Consider the following 27,333-nt stretch of genomic DNA (forward strand, 5'->3'; position numbering starts at 1 on the left):
TCTGTTTTCCTCTTCCTTCCCTCCCTTCTCCCATCTTTTCATTAAAATGCATCTGCATCCATTTTGTAGATGTCTCTCAGATTTTTCTTAAGTTTGGTGCGACCAGAGGAGATGTGGTTGAGTTGCCAAGGGGGCGCAGTGTGGAGTTTTCAGGTCTAGAATCTGGAGCATCAGCTTCTCTCTAGTCCAGAGCTGGTTGGTTACCACTGCAGCTCCTGATGGGGGTTAAGGGGTTTGCAGTGCTGGACGGATTACGACCAGTCTCCGGGAACACGGGTGCATCTTAGCGTTTTATCGCTGCCAGGTCTGAATCTGAAGGTGTGGGACCCCTGAATTCATCCTCTAGGGACAACATCTCAGGCTAGCCTCCAATAGAGGGATTACGGGGGAAGATACAAAAGGGAGTTGACCTGGCTTTTTGTGTTTCTTTCCCATTTATCCTCATATCTTTTTTTTTTTAAATTTTTTTTAATTTTTATTTATTTATGATAGTCACAGAGAGAGAGAGGCAGAGACACAGGCAGAGGGAGAAGCAGGCTCCATGCACCAGGGGCCCGATGTGGGATTCGATCCCGGATCTCCAGGATCGCGCCCTGGGCCAAAGGCAGGCGCCAAACCGCTGCGCCACCCAGGGATCCCTCCTCATATCTTTTGTTGCCAGAGAAGTCTGTCCGGTCTCAAGACTAACTTCATATAAAATAGGAGGAGAATATTGTAAGTCGTATTTCGTTGGTAGTCACGGTAGCTTATGCTTGCGTCTCTGGATAGCTGCCCGCCTTCGTTTGAAGGATCTTAGAAGAGTCCCTTATATTTAGTCCCTTAGAAATGTTTCTTTCAACAGCTAAGGAGCGAAGTCCAGGGTCTGTTGACTTTACCTGTAACATGAGATGATATTATTCTTTTGGTCTTGGTGAGATGAATAATGCCAGTCACTTAGAACAGCCCCCTTTCCTATCTGGGGCAGGTTGGCATGTCCCACCCATTGCGCTAGCGCCAGGGATGGAGAGCACGCAAGCCACGTGCAAACACATGCTTCACGTGTGCTGAGTGATGCGAAGGTTAATACCCTCAAGTGATTTCCTCCTACCCCCTCCCTGGCTTATTTGTAGATATGAAGATTTCAGTAAATAATGTCATCATCAGAGGTACGGGGATCATCTGTCCGTCTGTCAGCTTTTAGCCATGAAACCCCAAACTTTGTCCTTTGAAGTCTCTTCAGGATTGAGCTCCATTGCATAAGAGGGACCAGTGTGAATGGCTGTGTGCGTTGTTTCTTATATAATCCTTCCCAGCCGGTCTGTGCTCAGCACTTTGCCAGGCTCTGTGGAGGCAGCGTGGTCTCTTCTCCTCAGACGCTTGCAGTGTAGTTGGGGAGGCAGCCTGAACATTAGAAGACAGTATAATTATGTCTTCAATTATATGGTACACACTACGAGCATTAAAGAATTTAAGAGAATAGGGAGATCAGAGATGGCTTGCTTATTTAGGGAAGGCTTCGAGGAGTTAGCACAGGCTATGAAAGGGTTGTGCTGGCGTGTGTGTGTGTGTGTGTGTATACACGATTATGCGTGTGTGTGTGTGGGGGGGGGTATGCACACAGTATTTAGACAGGTAGAGGCGGGAAAGGCAGGCCTCGAAGAACAAGAGCATACCTTGAGCACAAGTATAGGGACATAGGTTCGCATCACCAGGAGAGGGTTACCTGCCGAGGAGTATGAAGATTCAGCTTAAACAAGGAGAAGAGGAAAAGATTATTGCAAGGTCTTAAAAGCTAGGCTGAGAGGATTAGATTTGATAGAAACAGGTATAGGAAGCCAGTTAACTGACATAGCCTTCTATTCAGGTAGATTTTTAAATGTGAGAAATAACTGCTTATAAATTTGACCACAGTGGTGTGCTTATTTTTATGGACCTGGGATAAACTGGTAGGATTTTTAATCTTTAAATTGAGACTATTGAAATTTACTTTTCTTCTTTTGTCTCCCTGACCAGATTGCCACAGCGGTGAAGTTTCTACAGAATTCCCGTGTCCGCCAGAGCCCACTTGCAACCAGGAGAGCATTCCTTAAGAAGAAAGGTACAGATTCCTCACAGCCATGCATTGTGGCCTGCAGAAAGGGACGGGACACGGGGCAGATGGAAGCCACAGTGTTGCTGTAGCTGTCCCACTGGTGTGGGGGTGAGGGGCACCCCCTCAGAGGAGCCCAGGCTTCTTTCTTTACAGTGGAGCAGAGAGATGATACCGTCTGGATTTAAGGTCAACACCTTAGCCCAGGACAGCCTGGCACGGGGAGCGAGAAGAGGCCCATTGGAGGATGCCTGATTCTGGTCCATTCTTCTGATAGTGTGAGCCTGGCTCACAGTGGCTGTAGGTTAGGAGGTCAGCTGCCTCAGTAAAGAATCAGGAAGAAAGAAATGGAAGGAGGAGGGGAAATGAGGGGACTAAACGAGGTCAGGTTAAGGTCAAGCTTTGGGTCAGCCTGGTTCACGGACCGAAGTGGTAAATTACTGGTTTTATGGTATTTCTGTAAGTGAGGATTAAATGGATCTTGACAAATTCAATATTGTCCAAAGCAGAAAGAATCCCTTCTGGCTGTTGCAATTTAGGATATTTTTCTTTTTTTGTAAAATACAAAAACAGATCCCGAAACAAACAAAAAAGGGATCTGACTTTTCACTCTTTGAGCATGTAATTTTCTTGAAAGCTGGAAAGTTGTATAGAGGCCCTTCTACACCATGGTAGGGGGAGTGAGTTTCTCCCCCCTCCCTCCCCAAAACCCTTTTTCTTTAGGAGCTGGAATGTCAGCTTTAGAATTCTACGTTGTGAGCTTTAAGTCATCTGTGGCTGGAAGAGAAGACCGAGTGGTTTGGTGGTGTTTCCTCAGTGTGCTCCATGGCGTCCCACCACAGAGATGCTTGCCGGACCGTGTCCCAGGCCCACACCCCTGGGGTTTGGGCAGGACGAGCCTGAAGCTCTCCCTTCCCAGGCATCTGTTCCGAGGCAGCCTCGGGGCCGGCCCCTGCAGCGGAGCTGTGAGGGGTGTTGTGCATTTGCTGGCGGCATTGTGCTCGCCCCCCATCAGTAGGAGGTTATTACAATTTGGAGTGCGTTGGCCGGTCTCTCCACTCCGCAACCATCATGCCATAAAAGAGTTTTTCCTTGAAATATGTGTACCTATGGGGAGTAATTAATCATAAAAGCTTGGGGATTTCAGCTCTCTCATCAAAGCATTGAAGCCGGCGAAAGCTGAGCCTAAAAGCTGTGCTGATTACCCGGGGTAACCTGAGACAAAATCTATGGTTGCCGAGAGATCCTCTGCCCCAGTATATTGTACAGTATTATAACTGCCTGATCTTCTCTTCCACTGACAATGACCAGTTATTCCTCATTTTCTCTCAAACGCAGCTGGGTTAGAATTTCATTTGCAGAAGGTATTTAGAGCAATTTAGAGACAAATGTCTCTGGTGTTTGCTCGGCACTTCCCCACCGCAGGCTTTGCTGAGCAGTTTTAGTATCAGGAGCTCCATCTAATCTGTTTAATTTTAATAAATCCCTGACTGGGAGAGGGAGAGAAAAAAAGAGAGAGAAACTCTGGACCAAATAATACTTCTTTTGAGTTAGTTGGCTAATAATTACTGCGGAGAGGAAACTGTTTTGTGCAATTACTATTTGTTGCTCCTTTAAAAACAGTGCGAAACAAAACCAATCGATGAGTTAATCCAGCGAAGAGTGCTTGCCCTATGCCATGCCCCGTTCTGGGCTCCGGGGACCCCGCAGAGAAGAGGGCAGACAGCGTCCCTGCCCTCCCCGGGCTTACATTCTAATGGGGAAAGCTAGACAGTTAACCAGCAGGAAAACGAGAGCCATGGTATTTCGAGTGGCAGGTGCCACGGAGAAAACTAATGCGGGGCGCACAGGGTTGAGGAGCCCCAGTGCTGGGGTGGGAACGGGTTGCACGCCTAGCCAGGGCCGCTCAAGTAGGCCTCTCTGAGAGCGTGGCGTGAGCACACGCCTGAGGGAGATGAGTTTGTCGGTGTGGAGTGGGCACAGTTCCTCCTCGACCCCTAATGTGGGCGAGTCTTTAGAATTTCAGGCAGCAGGAACCCCGAGGGGCCTCCTACCCTTCTTCCTCTGAAGAGAGCTACAGGAGTCTACCCTGAGCCTCAGTCCAGAATCTCTGGACGTAATCACCCATCTCCATTATCCTGTAAAATGCTGCTTCAGTCAGTAATTATCTGTTTCCGAGTTGAATCCCAGTAGGGTAAGTTCTGGCAGGACCTTTTCTGGGCAGAGGATTCCAAGGTTTGATTGGCATCTGGGCAAGAAGAGCCCCTTCGTGAATTTACACTTCACTTTTTGAATTTCCGGCTGTTCCTTGGGTCAGGTGTACATGGTTTGCGGAGTTTGGCGCCAGCTCCCTCATCCCCTGATGGGGTGAGGGAGGAGGGACTTTTGCAAAGGAGTGAGCCTCTCCCCTGTTCCTAACTGTTCTTGGGAAGGAAAGAGAGTTGGCTGGCTGGTCTGTGGGGGCAGGGAGAGGGTCCTGAGGGGAGGGACCAAGGTTCTGGCATGCTCCGCACGCCTCCCCTCCCCGCAGGAGTGTCCCCACAGGACTGGCTGCAGGGGTGGGTATGGAGCACCGGCTTTGGGCGAGCTCGCAGCTACTGTAGTCTTGGCTTTTCCTAGCAAATGTCACTTCAGGGAATTGCAGTGCAGCACTGCCTTGAATTATAATCTTGACTTTCTTTTTTTTAATAAACATCTCTTTCCTGAAAAGGCAAATCCAATTTTGTTTTTCTTTTAATATTATTTAATATTTAATATAGAAATTGAGGTCCCTGTAGTGCATGTCAGTTCAGTGGAAAATGAGGGTTACTTTAGGCACATCAGCTGAGTTTGTTTTAATGTGAAACCACAGCCCGGAGCAGGGCTGCAGCCTGCCTCTGTTACCGACAGGTTAAATGTTGTGCTCTCTCATTCGGGGGGCTGGGGAGACTGGGGGCGGGCTAGTGGGCAGTGAATGGGAGAGACAGGCAAGAGCATTGGTTTGCGAAGATCTGTGTCGGTGGGGGCTTTTTTGTTTGTTTTTTGTTTTTTTGAGTTCTCTTTTGGATGCTTCAAAGTCTGAATATGGAGTCATTAATGAGAAACATGAAGTTATTGGAATCATTTATCATTTTCCTTGAAGTCTGTACTGCCATTTTGTGTAATTTACAACATTTCTTTGTTTTATCGAGAATTTTTTGGATGAAAGAGAAAAGCAGCTGTTCACCTTAGGACTATTAGAATAAATGTTTTTGTTTTCCTTCCAACCACTTGATTCTGCAGATGGCACATCAACCGTGTAGTCAGCCGCGCATGAGCATCACTGGACTGTGCGTGGGGTTTAAGCCCTCCTGGAACCGGACTGTGTACAGAGGCAGTTCTCACCAGGCAGGCATCATGTCTGGCCTTTAAGTGGGCTGCAGTCCAGGACGTTAGAGTAGCTTAAAAACAGCAGTAGAATCGGTCCAGAAAGTTAGAGGCTTGGACAGCGTTGTCAATAGGCTTCTGTTGATTTGACACCCTATCCAACCACAAAATGTAGGAGGCAGGCTGCTTCTAAACATGTTGGCAGGCTGAGTGTAAGGTGGGTAAAAGTGATGCCTGTTTGGGGGCGGGCGGGGGGCAGGGGCGAGGGGAGTAGGTGAGGCGGAGGGGAAGATAGCGTTGTCTGTTAGCTTACTTTAATGTATCTATTGCAAAGCAGGTTTCTAGAAAAACGATGAGCATCATATGCTTCTCTGTATAGTCCTGCATAATGGGGTCTGGGTGGTGTTGGCCGAGACTTTTGCTTATTGTGCCTTTCTCAAGTGTGTAAGTTAAGGGCTGTGTTCTTGCTCATCTAATACGTAGTCCAGGGGGAAAAGGAAAACCAAACAAACGGGACACATCACCATCCTTTCTCATTCTAAAAGGTGAAACGAGATCTTATCTTTCTTCTGTTCCTGGAAGCAGAACCCCGGTAGCAAAGCCGCCTCCTTGCTGGAAATGAACTTGAGGAAGAAACCTGATGGTCTCAACCTTGGTAGTGGGGTAGAGGTGAAGGGCTGCTCTCACTGGAGTATTTCAAGGGGGAGTAAATTCTTAACGCAGATTTCAATTTAACTCTCTTTTATTACTTTTCTTTTTTATCATTTACGTCCATTTCATGAGGTAGTTTGCATGTCCTTGAATGGAATCTCGTTACCATGAAAGCTTTTTTAGCATTGATTTCATAACAGTCTTAATTTAATAGCTCCGTCATTACTGAGAAGCTCTGGGAGTGGGGCCCTGGCTTTCCAGGTCACTGACCTTTTAATTACAAACCTTGTTCTGATGGCCAGGTTATCGACTGGACAGCTCCCAGCTTGTGCCCCCAGGATGAGAATGAAAATAACTGTGTTTCCTCCCCCATCTCCAGGAAAAAAAAAAAATTGTAACCTCATGTGTTTCTAAAATTAATTTTCTCCTTCAGCTTTACTTTATAATTAATTCTTTAATGTGTCTTAGTGAAGCCAGAAGTCTTTTTATAACGCTGTTTTTTTTCTAGAGCTTGGGTCCAGCAGAGAGCTTGGAGGGGGCAGGGAAGGGAGATCCCATGGTTGGCTGTGGCCCATTTCCTCACCCTCAAAAACTCCTGTGGCTGAGCTGGAAGGAAGGGTATTGGCTCTGTGAGGGGCTGTCTGGCCCTTCTGATTCTTTGTTAATGAGATGCGGATTGTGGCACCAGAGTTTTAGATTCATTCCTGCATTTGCTGGAGTAATTGTGCCTTCTCTGACATGGATGTTTTATTTCTTTTAAAAAATATATCTTATTTTATTTCTTTATATTTTTTTAAGTCATCTCTACCCCCAAAGTGGGGCTCAGATCCACAGCCCCCAGGTCAAGAGTCGCATGCTCCACAGTCTGATCCCGCCAGGAGCCCCGAAGGTGGACGTTTTAAAAAGGTGCTCCCCTTTTGGGCAAAGATAAGGGTTGGGTGATTTTTTTTTTTTTTTTTATTACTGTCTTATCTGTTAGTCTTAGATGACTGGGAGAAACCAAATACCCTACCTGAGGAGTTGTGCTCAGTCATGAGCTTGAACTGCATTTGGTGATCTAGGTTCTTTCTCACTGATGATGAATAGGGAAAGAAAAAGGAGAGGATGGTGGCTGGTAAGTAGGGTGTCCACTGGTCCCCGTTTGCCCAACACTGTCCTGGCTTTAACACTGGAATTCCTGTGTCCTGGGATTCCTGTACCCCTTAGGCCTGCACAAACAGGACACACCCTGGCGGGGCAAGCCTTACCCCTGAGTGCGAGCTATCGAGACAGACAAGTGTAGGTTTTTTTGGAAGCTGGAGGAAGAAGTTCATCGGCAATCGGTCCCCAGGTCAAATCCCGCCTGCAGCCAAGTGGCATTTCCTCAAACACTGCCTGCTGTCACTCCCCCGGGCCCCGCCCTGGTGTGGTGTGATCCCGCACAGGGAGCCTCTGGGGCCTCAGGTACAGAGAGTCTCTGGGGCTGGGGCCATGCCCTGCAGGTGAGTAAGGAGCAGGCAGGGCTGTGTATGGCAGCCTCGGGCTTGTTCCTGAGGATGATTGAGCACCTCCATCCATCTGTTGTGAACGGACCATCTTCCTTCCCCGCCAGTCTTGCATCTGCATATCCGTCACCTGCTGTTCTGGACCAGCCTATTCATCACACTGACTGGTGTTCCCCCCATCAATTTTCCTGCTCCCCTTGTTATCCAAACTTGTTTTGAACTCCAGAGATTTTTTTTCAGCATCCAGGATGAGAGCTGCAGCCGCTAGACCGACTGAAGGCCATGGAAATGGGGGCACCATCGCTTCCCTGTCCAGAGGGGGAGCTGGTACACTTGCTACCCCCCAAAAGACTGGGTCATTAGGTGCCTACACTTCACCCTGCCCTGGGGGGACCGTGGTCCAGAGGAGCTTGCGGGGAAGAAAACAAAGCTCTTTTGGATTTACCCAGTTGCTTTCAGGTTTTCCCTAAAAATGAAGAATGATTTTTCTTAGCCTTGTGTGTCTACGACAGTGCTGCAAAGAAACCCAAAGTGACATTGTCATGTATGGTAGTAGTATTTTTGAAGCCAGCCTGCCTGCCTGCCTTCCTTCCTTCGTTCCTTCCTTCCTCCCTTCCTATTTTTTGGAAAGGTAAGCTATGTATGTGGCTTCAAAAATTCAAACTGTAAAGAAGCATATACAGTGAAACCTAGTCTTCCTTCTGTCTCTTGTTCCCGTCCCCCCACTCATTCTCTTTTCCAGAGGATGCTTGTTTATTCAGTTTCTTATGTATCATTCCCAAGATCATCTATCCATATAAAGGAATGTTAATATTTATTAGTCCTCCCAGAGAAACACAAACAATTTTAAATGCAGTAGTAGCATATTTTACACTTCACCTTTACACTTGACATTACATTTGGGCATTCATTCCACATCAGCACCTACAGATTGGATTCATTCTTCTCAGTGGCTGCGTAGTACTCCAGGATGAGCATGTATCAGAATTTTTTTAAACCAGTTCCAAATTAGTGGACATTTAGACTGGTTCCTACCTTCTGCCATTTCCGATGATGCCCCGGTAAATATTCTTCTATAGATATCGTTGGCCCTGGGTCTGGCACTAGGTTAATGTAAAAGTGTTTTGGGATCCCTGGGTGGCGCAGTGGTTTGGCGCTTGCCTTTGGCCCAGGGCTCGATCCTGGAGACCCAGGATCGAATCCCACATCGGGCTCCCAGTGCATGGGGCCTGCTTCTCCCTCTGCCTGTGTCTCTGCCTCTCTCTCTCTCTGTGTGTGACTATCATAAATTAAAAAAAAAAAAAATTAAAAAGTGTTTTGCACTTGTGAGTAGGCAAGGGTATATTTTTCTTGCTTAAAATTTTGTGAGACTATGAATATAAAGAACATAAAACTTTTCTATTATAAACATGACTATAGGTAGAAAGAAATTAGAGAAAAAAGGCTGCGTAACAAATTGTTAACGCTTAGCACAGATTTGGATTCTGAGGGGACTTTCGGGTCACTGGTTACAAGAAAAATGCTTTCTTTCTAAAAGAATCCTTTTTTAGCCTGTTTTTGAAGGGATATAGGCTCATTAAGTTTAATTTTTGAAAATTCAAATAAATGGAAAGCTTCAGAAACTTAGTTACAATTTGTTCCAAATGAAACACATGGTTTCATTTTCTTTTGTCATTATTGGACGTTTCATGGGTCCTTGGCCATCGGTCAGGTGGTCAGCCTTTATTCAGTACCTGTTGTTTGTGGAATATTATCACATTAGGCCGTTGCTGAGAGAAAAATGAAGCACCTGTCTTCCACGGCGTAAAAGGCTCATTAAAAGGGGGCAGGGATGCGGGCGGAGTGCCCCGGAACTGTGTCTACACTGATCCACGAAGGGTGGCAGGGTGGCAGTTAGAAGTTGGTCCTGTCCGACCAGCAGAGACTGGAGTATCAAGCTCACTGGGCTGTGAGTCCCTCGAGGGCAGAGACTGGGTCTCGTGCTTCCCAGCTGCCTCCACCCACGCCCAGCAGAGCCAGCCCCCAGCCCCGGTGAGAGGCTAATGAGGGAGGGGCTGAGCAAAACAGAACTAGAAGGCACTTACCAGGACAAGTTGCAGGAGGAGCTCAGCTTTTCTTAAGTCTACACTGCACATACCTGTTCATCTCTGGTGCACCTGTAAGGTGGTTTCAGGGCTGCCGGCCTGAATGCCGTTGCCAAACTAGAGTACAGCGTTTGCATGCAGTCCTTTCTGTCTTTAGCCTTACAGTATCCAGTGAAAATGCGCTTCTCCAGCGACTTAGGTTGGCAGAGCTTTCTTAACCGTCCTAACGCAGACATGGAGTGAGCGGCAGGGGATGTAAATGGTCAGAGGAGAGTGGGGAAGAAAGCGTTGGTGAGAGAGGCTCATGTGGAGGCTCAAGGTGCTGTTAGCTGGATTGGCCTGTGGGCTCCGTAGGAGAGAGAATTAGGTTGGTGAGATGGGCGGCGAGGGAGGAGGCAGCCTTCGGACTCTGTATTACAAATCACGCTTGACAACATTACTTGAACCAGTTGAAACTGTGACAGTGCTATCGAGGAAGTTAACTCTGGGCTCTATATTTAAACCAAATAGGCCTGGCAGTGGTAGAACCAGCCACAAAGAAGGCACTGCCAAGTCCGTTGTCAAGTGTGGAGGATCTGGACTGGGGAGGTGGCAGCAAAGATGGAAATAAAAATGCCAGCTTAGGGGCGCCTGGGTGTCTGCCTTCAGTTCAGGTCATGCTCTCAGGGTCCTGGGATCAAGCGCCACAGTGGGCCCCCTGTTCAGCAGGGAGCCTGCTTCTCCTCCTCCCAGCTCGTGTGCTGTCTGTTGCCATCTCTTACCTCTTTCTCAAATAGATAAAAATCTTAAAAAAAAAAACCAAAACTTTGTGGTTTACAAAAGACATTAATTTCTTCTTCACCATGGTCTTTTAGTAGGCAAGTTAATAAATATATATTTTTAAAGATTTTATTTATTCATGAGAGACAGAGAGAGAGAGAGAGAGAGAGAGAGAGAGAGAGAGGCAGAGACACAAGCAGAGGGAGAAGCAGGCACCATGCAGGGAGCCCGATGTGGGACTCGATCCCGGGACCCTAGAACTACATCCCGGGCCGAAGGCAGCGCTAAACCGCTGAGCCACCCAGGGATCCCAAGTTAATAAATATTTGTTGAATGAATGAATACATGATTTAACAAATCTCCATTTTACAGATGAGGACACAGAGGCTCAGAAAGATTAAGTAGTGCAAATATGTGGCAGAAGTAGAAGTAGGACCAAGTCTTCCGACTAGAATGCCTTGAACTCTACCATATACTTTCTGGGAAGGAAGGACAGAGCCACAGACTTTGTAGGAAAAAGAATAAGCCCTTCTCAGTAGTAGATTGGGGGTGTGAGGTGGAAGAGACAGGACGAAAGGTGACTCTTAGGGTGGTTTTGGTGTGTATAGCTGTATAGAGGGATAACTGACATACAATAAACTATACGTATTTAAGTTGTGCAAGATTTACAACTTTGACACATATATAGCTGGGAAACCATCATTGCAGTCACGATAGTGAGCACCCTAATCAGCCTGAAACGTTTCCTCCTGCCTTCCTCCTGCCACACGCCCACACTGCCACTCTGGTTCCCACACAAGCACCAATTTGCTTTCTTTCATATGGATTACTCTGCATTTTCCAGAATTTTATATAAATGGGACTGTATGGTATCTGTACTTTATCTGGCTTTTTTCATATAGCATAATTATTTTGGGCATCATCTACATCGTTACATGCATTAGAGCTTCATTCCTTTTTATTGCTGAATAGCATTCCATTGTTTGGATATAGTACAGCTTGTTTATCCATTCACCTGTTGTTGAATACTTGAGTTTCTGTTTTTTAGCTATTAAAAATAAAGCTTCTCTGAATATTTGTGTATAAATCTTGCAGGGACATATGAATCTTTCTCTCTTGAGCAGGTACTGAGGGATGGAATGTCTGGATCATGTGGTGGATCATGTATGTCTAACTCCTGAACAGATTTCCAGACTGTTTTTCAAAATGCTTGTGTCATTGTATGTTCTCCACAGTCGTGTATGAGTGTGCAGGGTTTGGAACCTGGAAAAGAGGAAGGTGTAGGTATCATATTTGTAATGTTTGTCCAGTGGTAAAGCCACATGGCTTCGGAAGCAGTGTTAGTAGAGACTAAATAGGACGCCTGGGGGGCTCAGTGGTTGAGTGTCTACCTTTGGCTCAGGGCGTGACCCCAGGGTCCTGGGATTGAGTCCTGCATCGGGCTCCCCGCAGGGAGGCTGTTTCTCCCTCTGCCTGCCTCTCTGCCTCTCTCTGTGTGTCTCTCATGAATAAATAAATAAAATCTTTAAAAAGAAAGAGAAAGAGAGAGAGACTAAATAATAGGTCATGTGTGGAGTACTCTAGCATGGGAGGTAATAGTGCAAACTGCCTGGTTTGCAATGCTAGCGTCACCACTTTTTTGCTATGTGGCTCTGGATAAAATACTGAACCTCACTGTGCTGTGATTTCTTTATCTGTAAAATGGAGTTCGAGGTAGCATTTACTACAAAAGGTTCTTGTAAGAGTTAAATGAAAATAAGGTGAAAAGCACTTAGCAGACTGCCTGGCGCTGAAAATAAGGGCTTGGTTGACAATGACCACAGTATGACAGAGTGTATCTTCTTGGAAGGCCTACTCCTAACGGGCTGTAGAGAGTTAGCTGTGATGTCATGTTAAAAAGACAAAGGTGTTGGTATCATAAAAATTCATGTCACAGGAATGTCTAGGAATTTTGAGCAGAGAGGGATTTAATATAGGCAGTTAGGAGCTTGCTCACTCTAGAAAGGGCCAGAGGAGTGGAACCAAGGCCTGGTCTCCAGGAATGACTTTCAGAACATGGAACGACTGACTGGCCAGGGGAGCCGCTCCGCCCTCCTGTTTCCGTCAGGAAAGTGGGGAATCGGGAGGCTGCCACCGGCACGTTCCAGTTGAAGAGCACGCCCTCGTAGCTGTGACTCGGGTCAGGAAGTTGCCACTGCCCCCACTGCAGCGCGTCCAACATTCATACAAACAGTGACAGGACATTGGAGTGTGAGCTTGGCTTCTGCATCTATAAAAGTGCCCCTTGGCGCCCGTGAAGGAGGCCTGAGGTCGGGCCTCGCCATAGGGAACCTAGGTATTTCCGGTGTCCTGCCTGCCGACTGGCCCATGTTTGCCACAGGTACAGATCTGTCACCTCGTTTCTACTTTTCATATCACCGGTGAGTGTACCTACCTCCCATCAAGAACTCTCTCTGCCAAGGAGTTTGGGAAGGGCAGCTTTAGTAGCCGGCTTCTCTTACGGAGGAAGGCACTCCAGGAAGAGGGGAACAGACGCGGAGTGCCGTTGGAGGAGCCCGTGGAAGAGAAAGACTCACACACACAACGTATTTGCCCCCAAACAGCGTCTAAGCATCTATTTGTCACAAGCCTCTTTCTTACTGAAGGCTTAACTTGGAATTTTTCAGGCCATTTAGGTAAACGGCCCACAAAATGAGGGAAGCATTCATTTGGCTCCAAAGCTGGCTAATAAAAAAAGTCATCCAAAAGAGAGTTCGTGGTTTCAGTGTTTAAGCAGGTGGCAGCGGTTTAGTTGTAAATCTAAAGTTATTTCATTCAACAAAGAGCAAATTGTATGTGTATGTGAAAGAAGGATTTTTTTTTTTTTTAGTCAACTATTTTTGTTTTTGAGAAAAGCTGTGCCTTTAATTTTTAACAAAAGCTGTGGCGATGTATTTTCTAGTTTGTCCAGGAGATAAATATTGACGTGGTCCTTATCGTCGCTGGCTTCTTCGTGAGATGGTTGTAAGAACACTTGTCACTCCTCTCTGGCTCACTTAGGGATGGGAGTTGTAATGAGATTTAGCGGCTGAGGGCGGGCAAGCGGGTTTTCAGCAAAGGGACTGCATGATATGTGGGTTTGGAAAAGTCGGACGCAGAGACTTCAGAAACTTAAGCTACGGTCCGTCCGACATTAGGCAATCGCTATGATATTTTATGTTGATGGGACTCTGGTTAGAAAGTAACTTGGACTGGCATTCATTAATGTACCAATCCATTGTTATAGTAACATTTTTGAGCCTCTCCTGCTTTGTGTGTGTGTGTGTGTTAAGAGGATCTGTATTTGTGAAGCATGAGTTAGTGTGCTTTTATTTTAAATTTACCTTTCATTGTAGGCTTGCTAGATTGGTCAGTTGACAGCTTTATCTTCTTCCCATTCGTGATAGTTAAGTAGATGTTGCTCCTAACGGTCCTCAGGCAGTGGCATGCTGGGGCACCTAGGCTCCTATTTAAAATGAACAACTTAGGACACCTGGTGGCTCAGCGGTTGGGCGCCGGCCTTTGGCTCAGGGCATGATCCTGGAGTCCTGGGATCGAGTCCCACGTCGTGCTCCTGCGTGGAGCCTGCTTCTCCCTCTGCCTGTGTCTCTGCCTCTCTCTCTGTGTCTGTCATGAATGGATAGATAAAAATCTTTTAAAAAAATAATAAAATAAAATAAAAAATAAAATAAAATAAAATAAACGACGACTACTTTTTCCCTTCCAACTTTCCACAGGCATGTGTCTGGTTTCTAAACCTTTCTGGTAGGAACTAGTCTTCTCAGATGATACCCCTTTCTTCAGACAGAAAACTTGCAAATGCTCTGGTCTCTTACTGTTAATTATTCTGTTTAGTTTTAAAAGCCTTTCGAGCCATCTTTCTGTAATTAGATTGTTGAGGAGATTGTACTAAGACGGTGGTCTTTAGATTTTGTGTAGATTTTTAGTTTAAGTGATTGCAGAGGCTTTCATTCATAAAGTTGAAGTTTACCTTATCATGGCATTTCAGGGGTAAAAATCATGACCCTCTGTGATAAATTAAATATCACAACCACACAAATGTCATCTTTTCAATGAAACCTAAAAGTGCAGAGGAATGGGACTCTCGTCCGCTCTGTTTTTGGCTTCAAGCTGGACCTGTACTCTCAGCCAACAAGAAAAGTATTTTACCACTGACAGGAATAAACCTATGAAGCTAAAGAACAAAGCCATACCCTCTCCTGCTTTGCGAGTCACAAACAGAATTGTCAATTAAATTATTCTAATTGCAAAATTTGGGGTCTTGGCCGAAAGAACACAGGTTGAGTTTGAAGAAGAGGCTGTTAGAAAAATCGGTTTAACTTACAAATGGAGCTAATTTGTACAGAATGTAATTGAAAGAGAATAAATATGGAGATTCATGATGACCTCTTTTGAGTCCATTTCTGATATTTACTTAAATTTTTTTCAGTCAGAGCCTCTCCGTGAAGCAGTCCTGAAAAGAGCAGACTAAGTATTAAAATAGATCAGAAAATAGTGCAGTTGTGTGCAAGACCTGAATACCTGATTTTGGAAGATTTTTACCATTCATTCATGCATTCATCCCAGCAAATATTTATTGAGCATATTTTTTACAAGGCATTGTGCCGGCCCTAGGACCAAGAATCTCAGGGTTAATAAGACACAGCATTCTGGGGGTGGAGACAGAAATGTGAAATGTGCAGAATTGTTGCAGTTAAGCAAGGTGCTCTGAGAGCGGGTAGGTGGGTGGGGAGGTTTGCATCGGGAGGGTTGCAGAAACCAGAGTACAAAGAAACCAGAGTACTCCGTGCTGGCCGAGTGACAGCCAGCTCAAAGACTGCAGGGCAGGAGAGGAGCCTGATTTGATCCAAGAACCCATAGTAAGCATGAGGGAAAGGAAGAGTGACATCTTACCCAGCTTCCATCTTAGAGATGCCATTGAAAAGAAAAGTTCTGTTGGAGTTTCATATCCCTCAGTCTGTAATTTTTTTGTACCATCAGTGAGCAAGTTCATCCCCGCTCACCAGGCATTCCTAGTGTGCAGTGTGCTGGACGCTATGCTAGGTGCCCGCAGTGAGGACACAAAGGGCCCAGGCCAGTGGAGGACCTGGTGGTGAGACCGTAGAAACGACCAGGGATACGGTTCCTGCAATTAGTTAGCAAGCTCAGGGTGGCTCGATGTCGAACCTGTAGGATCGCCTCTGGCCTAGGCAGTTTGCGCTACAGGTAAAAGAGCATTCTCACATATCCTGACTCATTTACTCTTCATGGTGACCCAAATTAGTTCTCAAAAATAGTGCCCATGAGCACGGAGGCTTCGGGCCACCCACGGAATCTGAGGCACGGGCGTCTTGTCACCCTGAGCCATCGACGTGCTGCGCACTGCCTGCTGGGACGCCCTCCGGGAAGGGTCCTGGTATTAGAAATGAAATCCGGAGTGACCATGGAGGTCATTTATTTCATGCACCCCTTTCATTTCTGCTATCAGGAATAGAAGGTGAACGTAATTCTAGTTTTATTTAGTCGGGGAGGCTTTCTGGCTGCCTCCACGAGGGCTCTCGCCCAGAGAGCTCGTTCTTGCGCTTGAGGAGAGGAAGGGTCGGGGTTGAGGGGGTGGCTGCGTTCCTAAGTGCCGGTGACTGTTGTTCTGTTTGGAGGCTTCCATCAGGACAATAAAGGGTAAATAGGGTGATCTCTGCTCCAGTGGAGAGGTCGAACGGCTACGTTACACAATCTTCTAGAGCATCTTGCAGCAAATACATGGGTTATATTAAAAATTGCAATCATATCATTTTTTATAGTAAATTGCTGACCTTATGCAGTAGAATCAGCTTTATTGAATTTCGCCAAAAATGCGTTTATAATTCTGCCGTACACACATGATATTCATGTCCTTGCTGTCCATGTGGAAATGTCCCTTTTTATGATGTTAAACAAATTAAATCGACTTTCTCCCAAGCCACCGTGCCTCACCTTTAAGATCCACTCTCAGGAGTTGAATGAACCTCAGTGGAGCAGAGCTCGCCCACCTCGGCTCGGATGTCATTACATTGCGCAGGACCTAGGAAGCCTTGCCCCACTGACACAGATCTGGCTTCGAGACTGTTTCGAGGTGGTTCCAGGGCTGTTAATGTATACTGTGTATACAGCTGAACGCTAACAAGGCCTTACCATAATCACTCTGTTTGTTTTGAGGAAATGGTAGGTGTTTGTTTAAAAGCAGTTCGTGATGAATCAAGAGTAGTACACACGTATGGTTAGTTCTCAGCTATTTGCTGGCGAGTATTCATCACAGAAGTTTAATCTTAAATCAGGTCTTTAATTCTCAGTAGCTCTGTCCCCTTTCCAACCAGTGATGGATGTGGGATGCTAACTAGTTTTCATGTCAGTCTCCCAACAAACTCAATCAGGAAGTTATAGTGCATGTTTAAGTGAAGAAAACATTTTTAAATTATCTGCTTCTTAGAATCATTGCTCTGAGTTTGTTTCTCTTTTATATGGATTGTTATATATGTCTATCCATGTGTTTGTCTGAATTGCTAGTTCCGAGTTTCATACACAGAGACAGTACGATAGAGTGGGAAAATCCGTCCATCCACTCTCTAGTTTACTGAATGTCCATTTCCTCCGTGGCAACATCTGTGCCAAGCACTGAAAATGGAGGATTTAATATTAGTGGTCTAGCGAGGTTCTGTGATATGCAAACAGGTGTCACACGGGTGTACTTATAGTAGGTGTACTATATATAGGGGGCTGTAGTAGGTGTACTTAGAGGGGCCCAGAGGAGGAGGTGATCAGTCTTGTGCTGGTGGAGGAGGATCGGAGTGGAGGGGTTAGAAAAGGTGTCATTATAGGGGAGGTTACCCTCATAGGAGTCCCCGAGAGGATTAGTTGTCTCTAGGCTTTAGCGAGCATGTTGACTTTAATCTCTTCAGGGATGGGATGGGAACATTGTCTCTGAGACCAGGAATGGCCTGGATATTTAGGAAACAGACTGGGAAGTTGGAGAGGTAGGCAGGGGTCAGACCTTATGTGTTTGGGTTTTATTACGTGCTCAGTGGTGAAGCTATGAAGAGTTTTATGTAGAATAATATATCCTGTTTGCGTTTCCGAAAGCTCTCTCTGAAGGCAGGGTGGTGGGCAGTGGGGAGTTCACAGCAGTAATTCAGGTGAGAAGTGATGGATGGACAAGGGCAGGTGGTATGGGGTTGGAGAGGGTGGATTAGCGAGGGTGTGAAGGAGAGTCTGCGGGAGTTGGTGGCTGAATGAAATGATGCAGGGAGTGAAGGCGAGGTAGGTGTCTGCGCTCACTGCCAAGGTTTTTGGCCTGTGGACCTGGATAGAGGAGAAGAGAGTGGAGAGAGTGCCGGGTGGGGAGTCAGAGGACGTGGTGTCCAGAGGCGGGCCCTGAGGAAGCCCTGGAGCCCCCTGTGGTGTGCTCGGCGCTTACGCTGTTGGCTGCGCCATGGTATGTAAACACCAGACACCAGTTGTGTGGTGTGGGTCTCCTGGCTCTCGTGCCGCTTCCACGGGTGACTGTCAGGCTTGCTCTCTGTGCGGAGAGACCCTGGTAAATGGTTTTACTGAAATTTTAAGCTCTCTGAAGAAAGAGAAGATGGTATTTGTGAAGCAAGTGGTCTTTAACCTGGAAATGGCTTCTCCGTGAGAAGGCTGTCACTGCTTTGTGGTGAAGCCGGCCTCTCCTTTCCAAGAAGAGGGTCCCACCAAATCAGACCATGATCATGGTGGGCTGCCACTGAAAATGCTTCTTCCAGAAAGTTCCTCTCTCCCCCTGCCATCTCTCTGTTCCTTATTTGTTCTTCCCTGAGTTTGGCCGTTTATTTTACTTTTTTATTTGGTCCATTTATGTCTGTATGTATTTCCAGTGATCTACTCATGATGGCCAGTAGGCTCTGCTGATGTGGTCTCCATGGGTGTCAGGGCGTCCCTGCACAGCGTACGACCTGATGCTTACAGCAACCTGACCCTGCATGTGCTTTGGTTTTCTGGTAGCAGATGGCCTTCTCCGTACCTTAACTCTTAGGGATTGATGAGTCAGAGGGTAAAACGTGTGTGGAGCTAGGGCAGGAAGCCTAAGGCAGGAGTGAGGGTGAGAGAGCCCCAGTTGGTGCTGTTAGTGCTCGAAGACTCCGTGGGAGGTCCCGGAGCTCAGCGCAGGTCCCCTGGAGGAGGGCTGGGAAGAGCGTTTCACTTCCTCGGGCTCCTCCTCTGCTGCTGGTCCGACGCCCCCCAGGCCCAGGCACTCAGCCTCCGCCTGCCCTGCAGCTCCCCCTGGGCCGTGTCTGTGCCTGGGGCAGAGTGCACTTGTTCTGGGGGGAGATTATGATCTCCAGTTTTAAAAAGCATATATGTCAGACACCTTAAGAAAGAAAAAAGTATATGTGAAAGCAAGTTTCTTTCCTGTAGGTGTCTGGCTCAGTTGGCTTTTGTCCAGCCTTTTCAGAGAAAACAGCCTCCTTGTTTGATTTGGGGCTGCTTTAAAGCTGGACATCTCCAGGATCCGCCCCTCCGGTCCCCTCATTAGTCCCCTGCAGGACGGCTCCCCCGCCCTGCCCTGTCGGGTCTCCCGCTGACCGTGTCTGTCTGGGATGGTCACTGTTGTAGTCCGCTGTGGGGGCTTTTGCCTCTTCCTTCCGCCTTTTTTAAATTAAGCTTTTTAAACATTTTATTAACAAGAAATGGTCAACGAGTGGTTTGGGTGTTGTATTCCCGTCCATTCGCGTCTGGTAACTTTTCAAGACATTGACCTGAAGAGCCTCTCTCCTTCCTCCCTCGCTTTGCACGTGGTAGGGGCGGGGGGTGGGGGGGATGGGGAAATTACGGAGAAAAACATGTTAGAGATGACTTCCAGTGTAAAACGAGAGGGAAAAATCAATGTTTAAGGAAACCCAAAAAAAGCACCTCTCATTATAGTAATTAAATGGCAGCATTTAACCTATCAGAATGTTCTGCATGTGAGAGACAAGCCGAGGAGCTGTGGGTTTGAAATTACAGCTCTAATCCTCAGGGAAGAGAATAGTTAAATAATTTGTTTTCGAGGTGCGAGAGCAGAGCCGGGGAGGCTGTGCGTGTGCCTGGTGTGTGTGCGTGCGCGCATGTGCGTGCCCCGTGAGGGTGAGGGGCCGGGTGCCCGTGTTTACCGAGAATCCCCCGGAGGTCGGCATTTATCAGCACCTGTGTGCTGTCAAGAAGAACACAAGCTGCTGTTGCCCGTTCATTAGGCTTCCAGAAGAGTCCGGGTCTCCCTTGGCCGGCGTTGCATCATAGCCGTGGGACTTGCTTCACCGTGGCCCCCGGGACGCTCGGGACAGCCTGGAGGGCGGCCGCGGGCCGCGGGAAGGGACCAAGCGGGATCATTAGAAAGACTGTGCGCGGCCCAGGCTGTCAGGACGACGCGCTCCGACCTGCGGGGCCAGGCGGACGGTCCCCGAGCCCTGGGCCAAGGGCAGGGGCCTCCTCGTCCTCTGCCAGCCCTCAGGGCCGTGGGCAGGGTTGGCCCTGCCGTGAAGCAGCATTGGGGCCTGCCTGAGTGACAGGGATTAACCGTGTGTCCCGTCTGCCCCGTCGGTGCCGTGACCTTGTCTCTCCGCAGCCCTGCCTGGAGGCTGGTGTTGCTAACGCTCTGGCCCTCTGGCCCCTGCTCTGTTTCTCTAGAAATCCCACAGCTCGGCAGCTGCGATCAGAATTCCACAGGATAGGCTGACACACGGCATAGGGCCGCCGTGCACATCTGTCCCCGTGCCCCTCATTAGATGAGCTCTTCGGTGACTTGGGGCGGGGGTGCTGACACACGTGTCCCTTCCAGGCTCACGGTCCCGCTGGTCGGTAGGCAAGCACGAAGGGTTTCTATTATACTAATAAGGAGCCCTGGGGACACTGGTTACCGCGTGACAATCGTCCCCTCGGAGGGCCCGAGGCAGTCTGTGCTCTGACCTCATCCTGAGGGAGAGCTGATGAAACAGGCTCCCGCGCTGCCTGCTGCCGGGGCGGGGGGGCGGGGGGGGGGCGGGCAGGGTTGCTGGGTGTTTCTTCTTCTGCTTCATTATTATCGGTCTTGCTTGTCTTTGGGGCATTTCATCAAAACTTCTTCAGTTTTGCTTAAGAACTTTAAAGAGCTGATGAACCTAATGGAAAATTTTCTGTAATAACTCAGTACAGCACCTCACTTTACAGATACCAGCTAATTGATCCTTAGAGCACCCTGGGGACAGTGGAGAGGATCAGAAGGGCAGTGGTGTCTTTTACTTTCCGTTTTATAGACTGAGAAACTGAGGCACCTGGAAGAATCTGTGACTCGGGCCGGATGGGGGCTACACAATCACCTGGGTTTTGATTCCCCCCCCATCCTTCCCCCTGATCCCCACTTGACACTACATCTGGGACCTAAGTTCATGTTCATAAATACAGATTCCTGTGATCAGTCATAATTGCTGCTGGAGTCTCTGCCCTTGTTCATTTTAGCCAGTCCCCTTGATGGGCATCTAGATTATTTATGTTTCTTACCAATATAGCAACTCTTCTTTAATGTCCTTGAGAAATAGGCATTTTCTTACTTTTGTGATTACCTTTTTTAGGGTAAAAACCTTAGAGTGGATCTCTGGGTTAGGGAAATGGGCTTGTCTTCGCCTTATTGTGCAGTGCTGGCCTGCACTCTGGCAGTCTGTGCCGGTTCCCACGTCAGCAGCTGCCATTGGTGGTGCCCTTGAGCCTGAGCACGGGCTCCATGTCGTCAAGCGTGTCGTCTTCACTGCGTCGTCTTTTGATCAAGCGTAGAACCCGCTATTCAGACACACACACACACACACACATGCACACACACCTACCTCAAAAGCATAGAAATATTCACCTGCTTTTTTCTTCTATGGATTTAGTTTTCTTTTATGGAATTTGCTTTGTTGTTAGTAGAGCAACAGGGAGTATAATTTTGTTTTTTCCTAGTGACCAACTCAATTGTTCCAGCACCATTTTTCGGACAGTTCCCACTCATGTCGCATATCACCATTATCATATATGAAACTCTTAAAGATGCTGATGTGTGATCAAGGATGTTCTGTTCTTGTTCTCAGATGTATATATTGCTTGTTGTTATCTTGATTGTTGTAGATTTGTTACTTTTTTTTTTTTTTTAATCTGTGTAGCCTAAATTGTATTCTTCCTTTGTTCTTTTGAAGAATATTCCTGGGTCTTCTGGCCCTTGTGTCCTTCTCAGCTCCTGTCAGAATCATCGTATCACATTTCCTCCTCTTCTCCTTGATCCCACCCCTCCCCTTCCCACGGCAATCAAAAATAAAATCCTTTTGGGATTTATATTATAATATCCAGTTTAGAAATGGCTTTGAAGAGAATCAGCATCTTTGTGGTGTGCATTTTCCACTCATGGATGTGGTGTATCTTTCAAGTAAAATATATTCCTCACTGATAAAGTTTGAGAGTTCTTGTATTTACACTTTTGGGCCTTTGTTTTCATGATATTTTTAAATTGATCTTTGCTGATATTTAGAAAAGCTATGGATTTTTATGTTTTAAAAATTATCTTACTGTGTTCTTTCTAATAGTCCCAGTTGTTCTTATCTTAGGTACTTTTCTTAGGTTTTCTCAGTAACACATTATGTGAAAATAACATTTTCACTTTCCAGTGTTCTATGACTTCGTTATTATTTTGGCTGTGCCTTCCAGAAGAGGATTAATTAAGTACATGTGCTTAAGGAGGTAAAATGCTTTTCTTCAAAGCATCAGTTTAGAAATGAAGGGCAGAGGAATATGAAAGAAATAATAATGATCCCTAGACTTTTCACCTGTGTTGGCCATTATGTATTCTTTGGCCAGAATTGTTTGACATACTCATAACAACTTTGTATTAGACTAGAAAGTCAACATTATTTCAATTTTATTCAGATGGGAAAGCTGAAAGACAGTGGACATGATTTCCAAAGTCACTTGGCCAGTAGATCAATGACTAGACTCCAGAATTGTTGCTACTTGCATGAAGCAGAACCACTGCCTTGGAGAGGGAGAAGGAGGGGCTGGTGGTTAAATAGAGCTGCTGCCACTCGCCAGCACTGCCACGGCCCTCCCTGCAGTGTAAAGTCTGGGGAGAAAAGGGCAGGTTTTTGACTTAAAGAGAACGTGAAGACTGTAGGACATCTCTACAGAAGTAGAGACCTCTCCATTCTCAGGATGTGTGCACTAAAGGCAGCTTCTGTGTCATCAGGCTGCTGCTACCCTCACCCCGAGACACATTATGGCAATGGATGGGACATGGAGTCGTTTTATTAATGTGTTTTTATTAATTGTGCAGCACAGGTAAGGGGCACTTGGGCTTCCATTGTCATCAGATGGTAAGATCCGAACTCTGCTTTTAGCTCTTTCCTGCACGGAAACTTTGGTATGTTCTTTCTTTCTTTCTTTCTTTCTTTCTTTCTTTCTTTCTTTCTTTCTTTCTTTCTTTCATTCATTGAGAGAGAGAGCATGAGTGGGAAGAGCGGAGGGAGAGAGAGAATCCCAAACAGTCTCCATGCTGAGCGCCGGGCCCAATGCAGGGTGCGATCTCACGACCCCAAGATCATGACCTGAGCCAAAACCAACAGCTCAACTGACTTTGCCACCCATGTGCACCTTTAGTTCTTCATTTCTTGTAGGATCAAATCCTGCCTGTGTATACTCTTTCCAACCTGGTTTTATTTATTTATTTTTTTGCCGTTTTTAAATTTTGAACAATTTCAGAACTATAGAAGAATTGAATGGTGCACTGAACATCTAGATACCTTTTATCCAGTCTCTCAGTTAACATTTTACCACATTTGCTTTCTCCCTCTCTCTCACTCTCTTCCTACACACATTTTTCTTTCTGTTTTAAAAGTAAGCTGCAGATATCATGATACTTCAACCCCAGTTACATCAGCATATCACCTAAAATAGGGCGTTCTCTCACATAAGTACACCACATTGTTACACCTAAGAAATTAACACTCATTCTGTAAAATCATCTCATGTTTAGTCCATACTTAAATTTTCCCAGTCCCCAGATTTCTCCTGTACCTTGTCATCAAAGTTCATTCAGGGCATTTCACTTGCCAGGTCTCTTCATCAGGAACCATCCTCTTGCCTTATCTCGTTTTACTTGTCATTGACTGCTTTGAAAAGGTTAGTCAGGTCAGTTTTATAGAATATCATACATACTGGATTTGTCTCATTGTTTCCCCTTGATAAGATTGAAATTAAACATTTTTGGCAAGGATACTTGATAAGCAGTATCGTGTCCTTATTATTGCATCAAGTCAGAAGGTGAGAAATGTTACATTCTTCCTAATGTGGCATTAAGTCAATCACTTGGTTTGTCAGGTGGCTACCAGATTTCTCCACTGTAAAGGCACATTTTCTCCTTTGTAAGGAATACGTCAGCTGAGAAGTGCATCTCAAAGAACATGTTCTCTTATTACACAACAACCTATCATTCAGTGGTTTTAGTGACCAGTGGAGATTCTTGCTTGAATCAACTATTTTTTTGAGGATTTTAAAAATAGTGACTTTCTAATTTTATTATTTTTTATACATTTATTGTCTAGTATTTTTCTGTAAAGAAGAACTTTCTTACTTTCCCTCTTCTGTCTCTCATTCTTGCTCTTACTTTGAGTATCACCATATACTAAAGAGTATATACTAAATAGTTCAGTGTTATAGTCCCTTTTTATCATATTTCATTTTAATGCTCACATTATTTCAAGTTAGATCAGTGGGTGCCTGTTCAGGTTAGCTCCTGGGTCCCTAGCTTTTCAACACAAATGTCTCGGGTGCACCTGTCTGTGCCTGAAGCCAGGAATTAGATATTTTCCTCAAGTTTCATTTAGTAGGAATGTACTTGGAACCTGGGATCTACACACTGGTTTTACACACACACAATTTTATTTATATTTATTCACATGGTACATATGTATGTACATATACACAATTCAAGCTGAATATTACAGGGTTTTCCTTAACATCTCTTATTTTGCATTTATATATTACAGTGAAAAACTGGATTCTGACGTTTGATAATGGTTATCTTTTATTGTTTCTAATAAAGAAAAATGGTTTTTAAGTTACAAACTAATATTATTATCAACATTTCTCTTACTGAGGAGTTGAGAAAAGTTTGAGCCATCTTTGCAGATCTTTCTGTCCTTGGATCAGTTTAGCAGTTTTCAAAGTTTTTGATAGACCCCTAGGGCCCCCTGACACCCTCACAGGGAGTCAGATCAAAGTGATTTTCTTTCTTTCTTTTTTATTTCTTTTTTAAAGATTTTATTTATTTAATCATGAGAGACACAGACACAGACAGGGAGAAGCAGGCTCCATGCAAAGAGCACGATGTGGGACTGAATCTCGGGATCCCAGGATTACACCCTGAGCCAAAGACAGACTCTCAGCCACTGAGCCACTCAGGTGTCCCGAAAATGACTTTCATAGCCAGCGATAAGACATGATTCCCCCGTGTCACTGTGTTGACATCTGCAGTGACAGTGCAGAAGTAATGGTGGGTAAACCTGCTGGCCTTTCACTGTAGTTTTTATTGCTGTGCACTTGCGGCTTTTTTTTTTTTTAAGCCATTTCATTGAAGACCGTCCTTGATAAAAGAGTAAAAATGATTAATTTTATTAAAACTTGCCACTTGAGTATGCATCTTTGTAATGTTCATGTGACAAAATAGGAAATCAGCATAAAGCCCTTCTGTGTACGCAGCAGAGTGGTTACCTGAGGAGAAGTTCTTGTGTGATTGGTTGAGTTACGAGCTGAACTGGCTGCTTTTCTCTTGGATATCATTTTTATGACAGAGGAACTGTGATAAAGTCAGACTTTAGTATTTAGAAGACATTTTCTCAAAAAATGAATAAAGTGAGCCTGTTGTTTTGTGGAAAACATACTGACGATATTTGTTGTCAATAATGAAAGTTGAACCTTCAAATGAAATTAGAATTTTGGAAAAACATGTATCCACCACCGTGAACTAGGCAGTTTCCCTGTGAAGAATTCTGATGAGACCATGGTGATGCTAATGAGCGTGCTGTTTTGTATGTCAACATTTGGAAGCTCTGCATAACTTAGTGAACCAGTATTTCCTGAATGGTCAACACATGATTTTATAAAATTACACAGTGAGTAAAATGTCCAAAGTGCGAGATAGACCAATGGATTTTAATGGAACAGGATATGAAAGTTTCTTGAAATGATTTCAGGTACCACATTGCAGCTGATCCTTAAGAAACTGCCGCTTGTGGAGTTTTGGTGTAGTATCACAGAACAATAGCCACAGTTATCTGAGAAAGCTCTTAAAAGACTCCTCTCTTTTTGTACTGTATATTTGTATTAGACTGTATTTTCTTCGTTTGCTTTAACCAAACCAACATATCGCAACAGATGGAATGCAGAAGCAGATATGAGCATCCAGTTGTCTTCTATTAAGCCAGATGCAAAAGAGATTTGCAGAAAAGCTAAATTGTGCTACTCTCCTCACTAACCATTTTTTGTTCTGGAAACTAGTTTTTTTTTTAAGGTTATTTGAGAGAGAGAATGTGTGAGTGTGCATGCAAGTGGGGAGAGGGGCAGAGGGCGAGAATCTTCAAGCAGACTCCCCACTGAACATGGAGCCTGATGTCAGTGTCAGTTTCAGGACCCATGAGATCATGACTTGAGCTGAAACTGAGAGTCAGACGCTTAACCTGCTGTGCCACCAAGGAGCCCCTGGTTATGTTTTTTAAAATAAAAATGTTATTCATATTAACACATAATAAATTTCTCAGTTTTGATTTTTTGTAAAGATTTTTTATTTTTAAATAATCTCTACACCCAACGCAGAGCTCAAACTCACAACCTTGAGATCAAGAGTCATGCTCTTTTGACTGAGCCAGGCAAGTGCCCCTTCAGTTTTGAATTTTAATTGAAGAATAATTGACATAAAATATTGTATTAGTTTCAGGTGTACAACATAGTGACTTAACATTTTATGTACATTATGAAATGGTTGCCAGAATAAGTCTAGTTACTGTCTGTCACATACAACATTGTTGTAGTGGGCAGCCGGGTTGGCTCAGCGGTTTAGCGTCTGCCTTCGGCCCAGGGTGTGATCCTGGAGACCCGGGATCGAGTCCCATGTCAGGCTCCCTGCATGGAGCCTGCTTCTCCCTCTGCCTGTGTCTCTGTCCCTCTCTCTGTCTCTCATGAATAAATAAATAAAATCTTAAAAAAAAACCCCAACAAAGTTGTTGCAGTATTATGACTATATTCCCTATGCCGTACATTATTATATCCCTATGTTTTATTTATTTTATAACTGGAAGGTTGTACATCTTAATCCCTTCTCCTATTCTGTTCACCTCTCCCCTAACCCTTCCTTCTGGCAGCCGTCAGTTCTCTGTTTCTATTAGTTTATTAATGCTTTATTTTTTAGATTCCGTATATAAATGAAATCAAACGGTATTTGTCTAACTTATTTCACTTAGTCTAACACCCTTTAGGTCCGTCCATGTTATCGTAAATGGCAAGATTTCATTCGTTTTTTTAAATATCCTATTGTATATATACCACATTTTCTTTATCCATTCATCTTTTGATAGACACTTAACTTGCCTTAGATCTTGGCTATTATAGATAATGCTGTGGTGAACATAGGAGCGTATATATCTTTTTGAATTAGAATTTTCATTTTCTTTGGATAAACACCTAGAAGTGGAATTGCTAGATTGTAGGATAGTTTTATTTTCAATGTTTTGAGGAACCTCCATACTGTTTTCCATAGTGGTTGCACCAATTTACATTCCCACCAATAGTGCAAGAGGGTTCCATTTTCTCTGTATCTTTGCCAACACTTATTAGTTCATGTCTTTTTGATAACAGCCCTTCTGGTGTGAGGTGATATTTTATTATG

At 45.3% G+C, this 27,333-nt stretch overlaps 1 protein-coding gene across 1 annotated transcript in view; it reads left to right on the plus strand.

Annotated features, from left to right (window-relative positions):
* The window catches only part of PEX14 (peroxisomal biogenesis factor 14), a 139,071-nt gene that overhangs the window by 53,238 nt on the left and 58,500 nt on the right, over window positions 1–27,333 (plus strand). Inside the window, exon 3 of the mRNA XM_055331209.1 lies at window positions 1,993–2,077. Coding sequence (XP_055187184.1) covers window positions 1,993–2,077 — 85 coding nt within the window. The remainder of the gene's footprint in view (window positions 1–1,992; window positions 2,078–27,333) is intronic.

This window comes from Nyctereutes procyonoides, unplaced genomic scaffold (assembly GCF_905146905.1).
Source record: "Nyctereutes procyonoides isolate TBG_1078 unplaced genomic scaffold, NYPRO_anot_genome, whole genome shotgun sequence".
Taxonomy (NCBI): domain Eukaryota; kingdom Metazoa; phylum Chordata; class Mammalia; order Carnivora; family Canidae; genus Nyctereutes; species Nyctereutes procyonoides.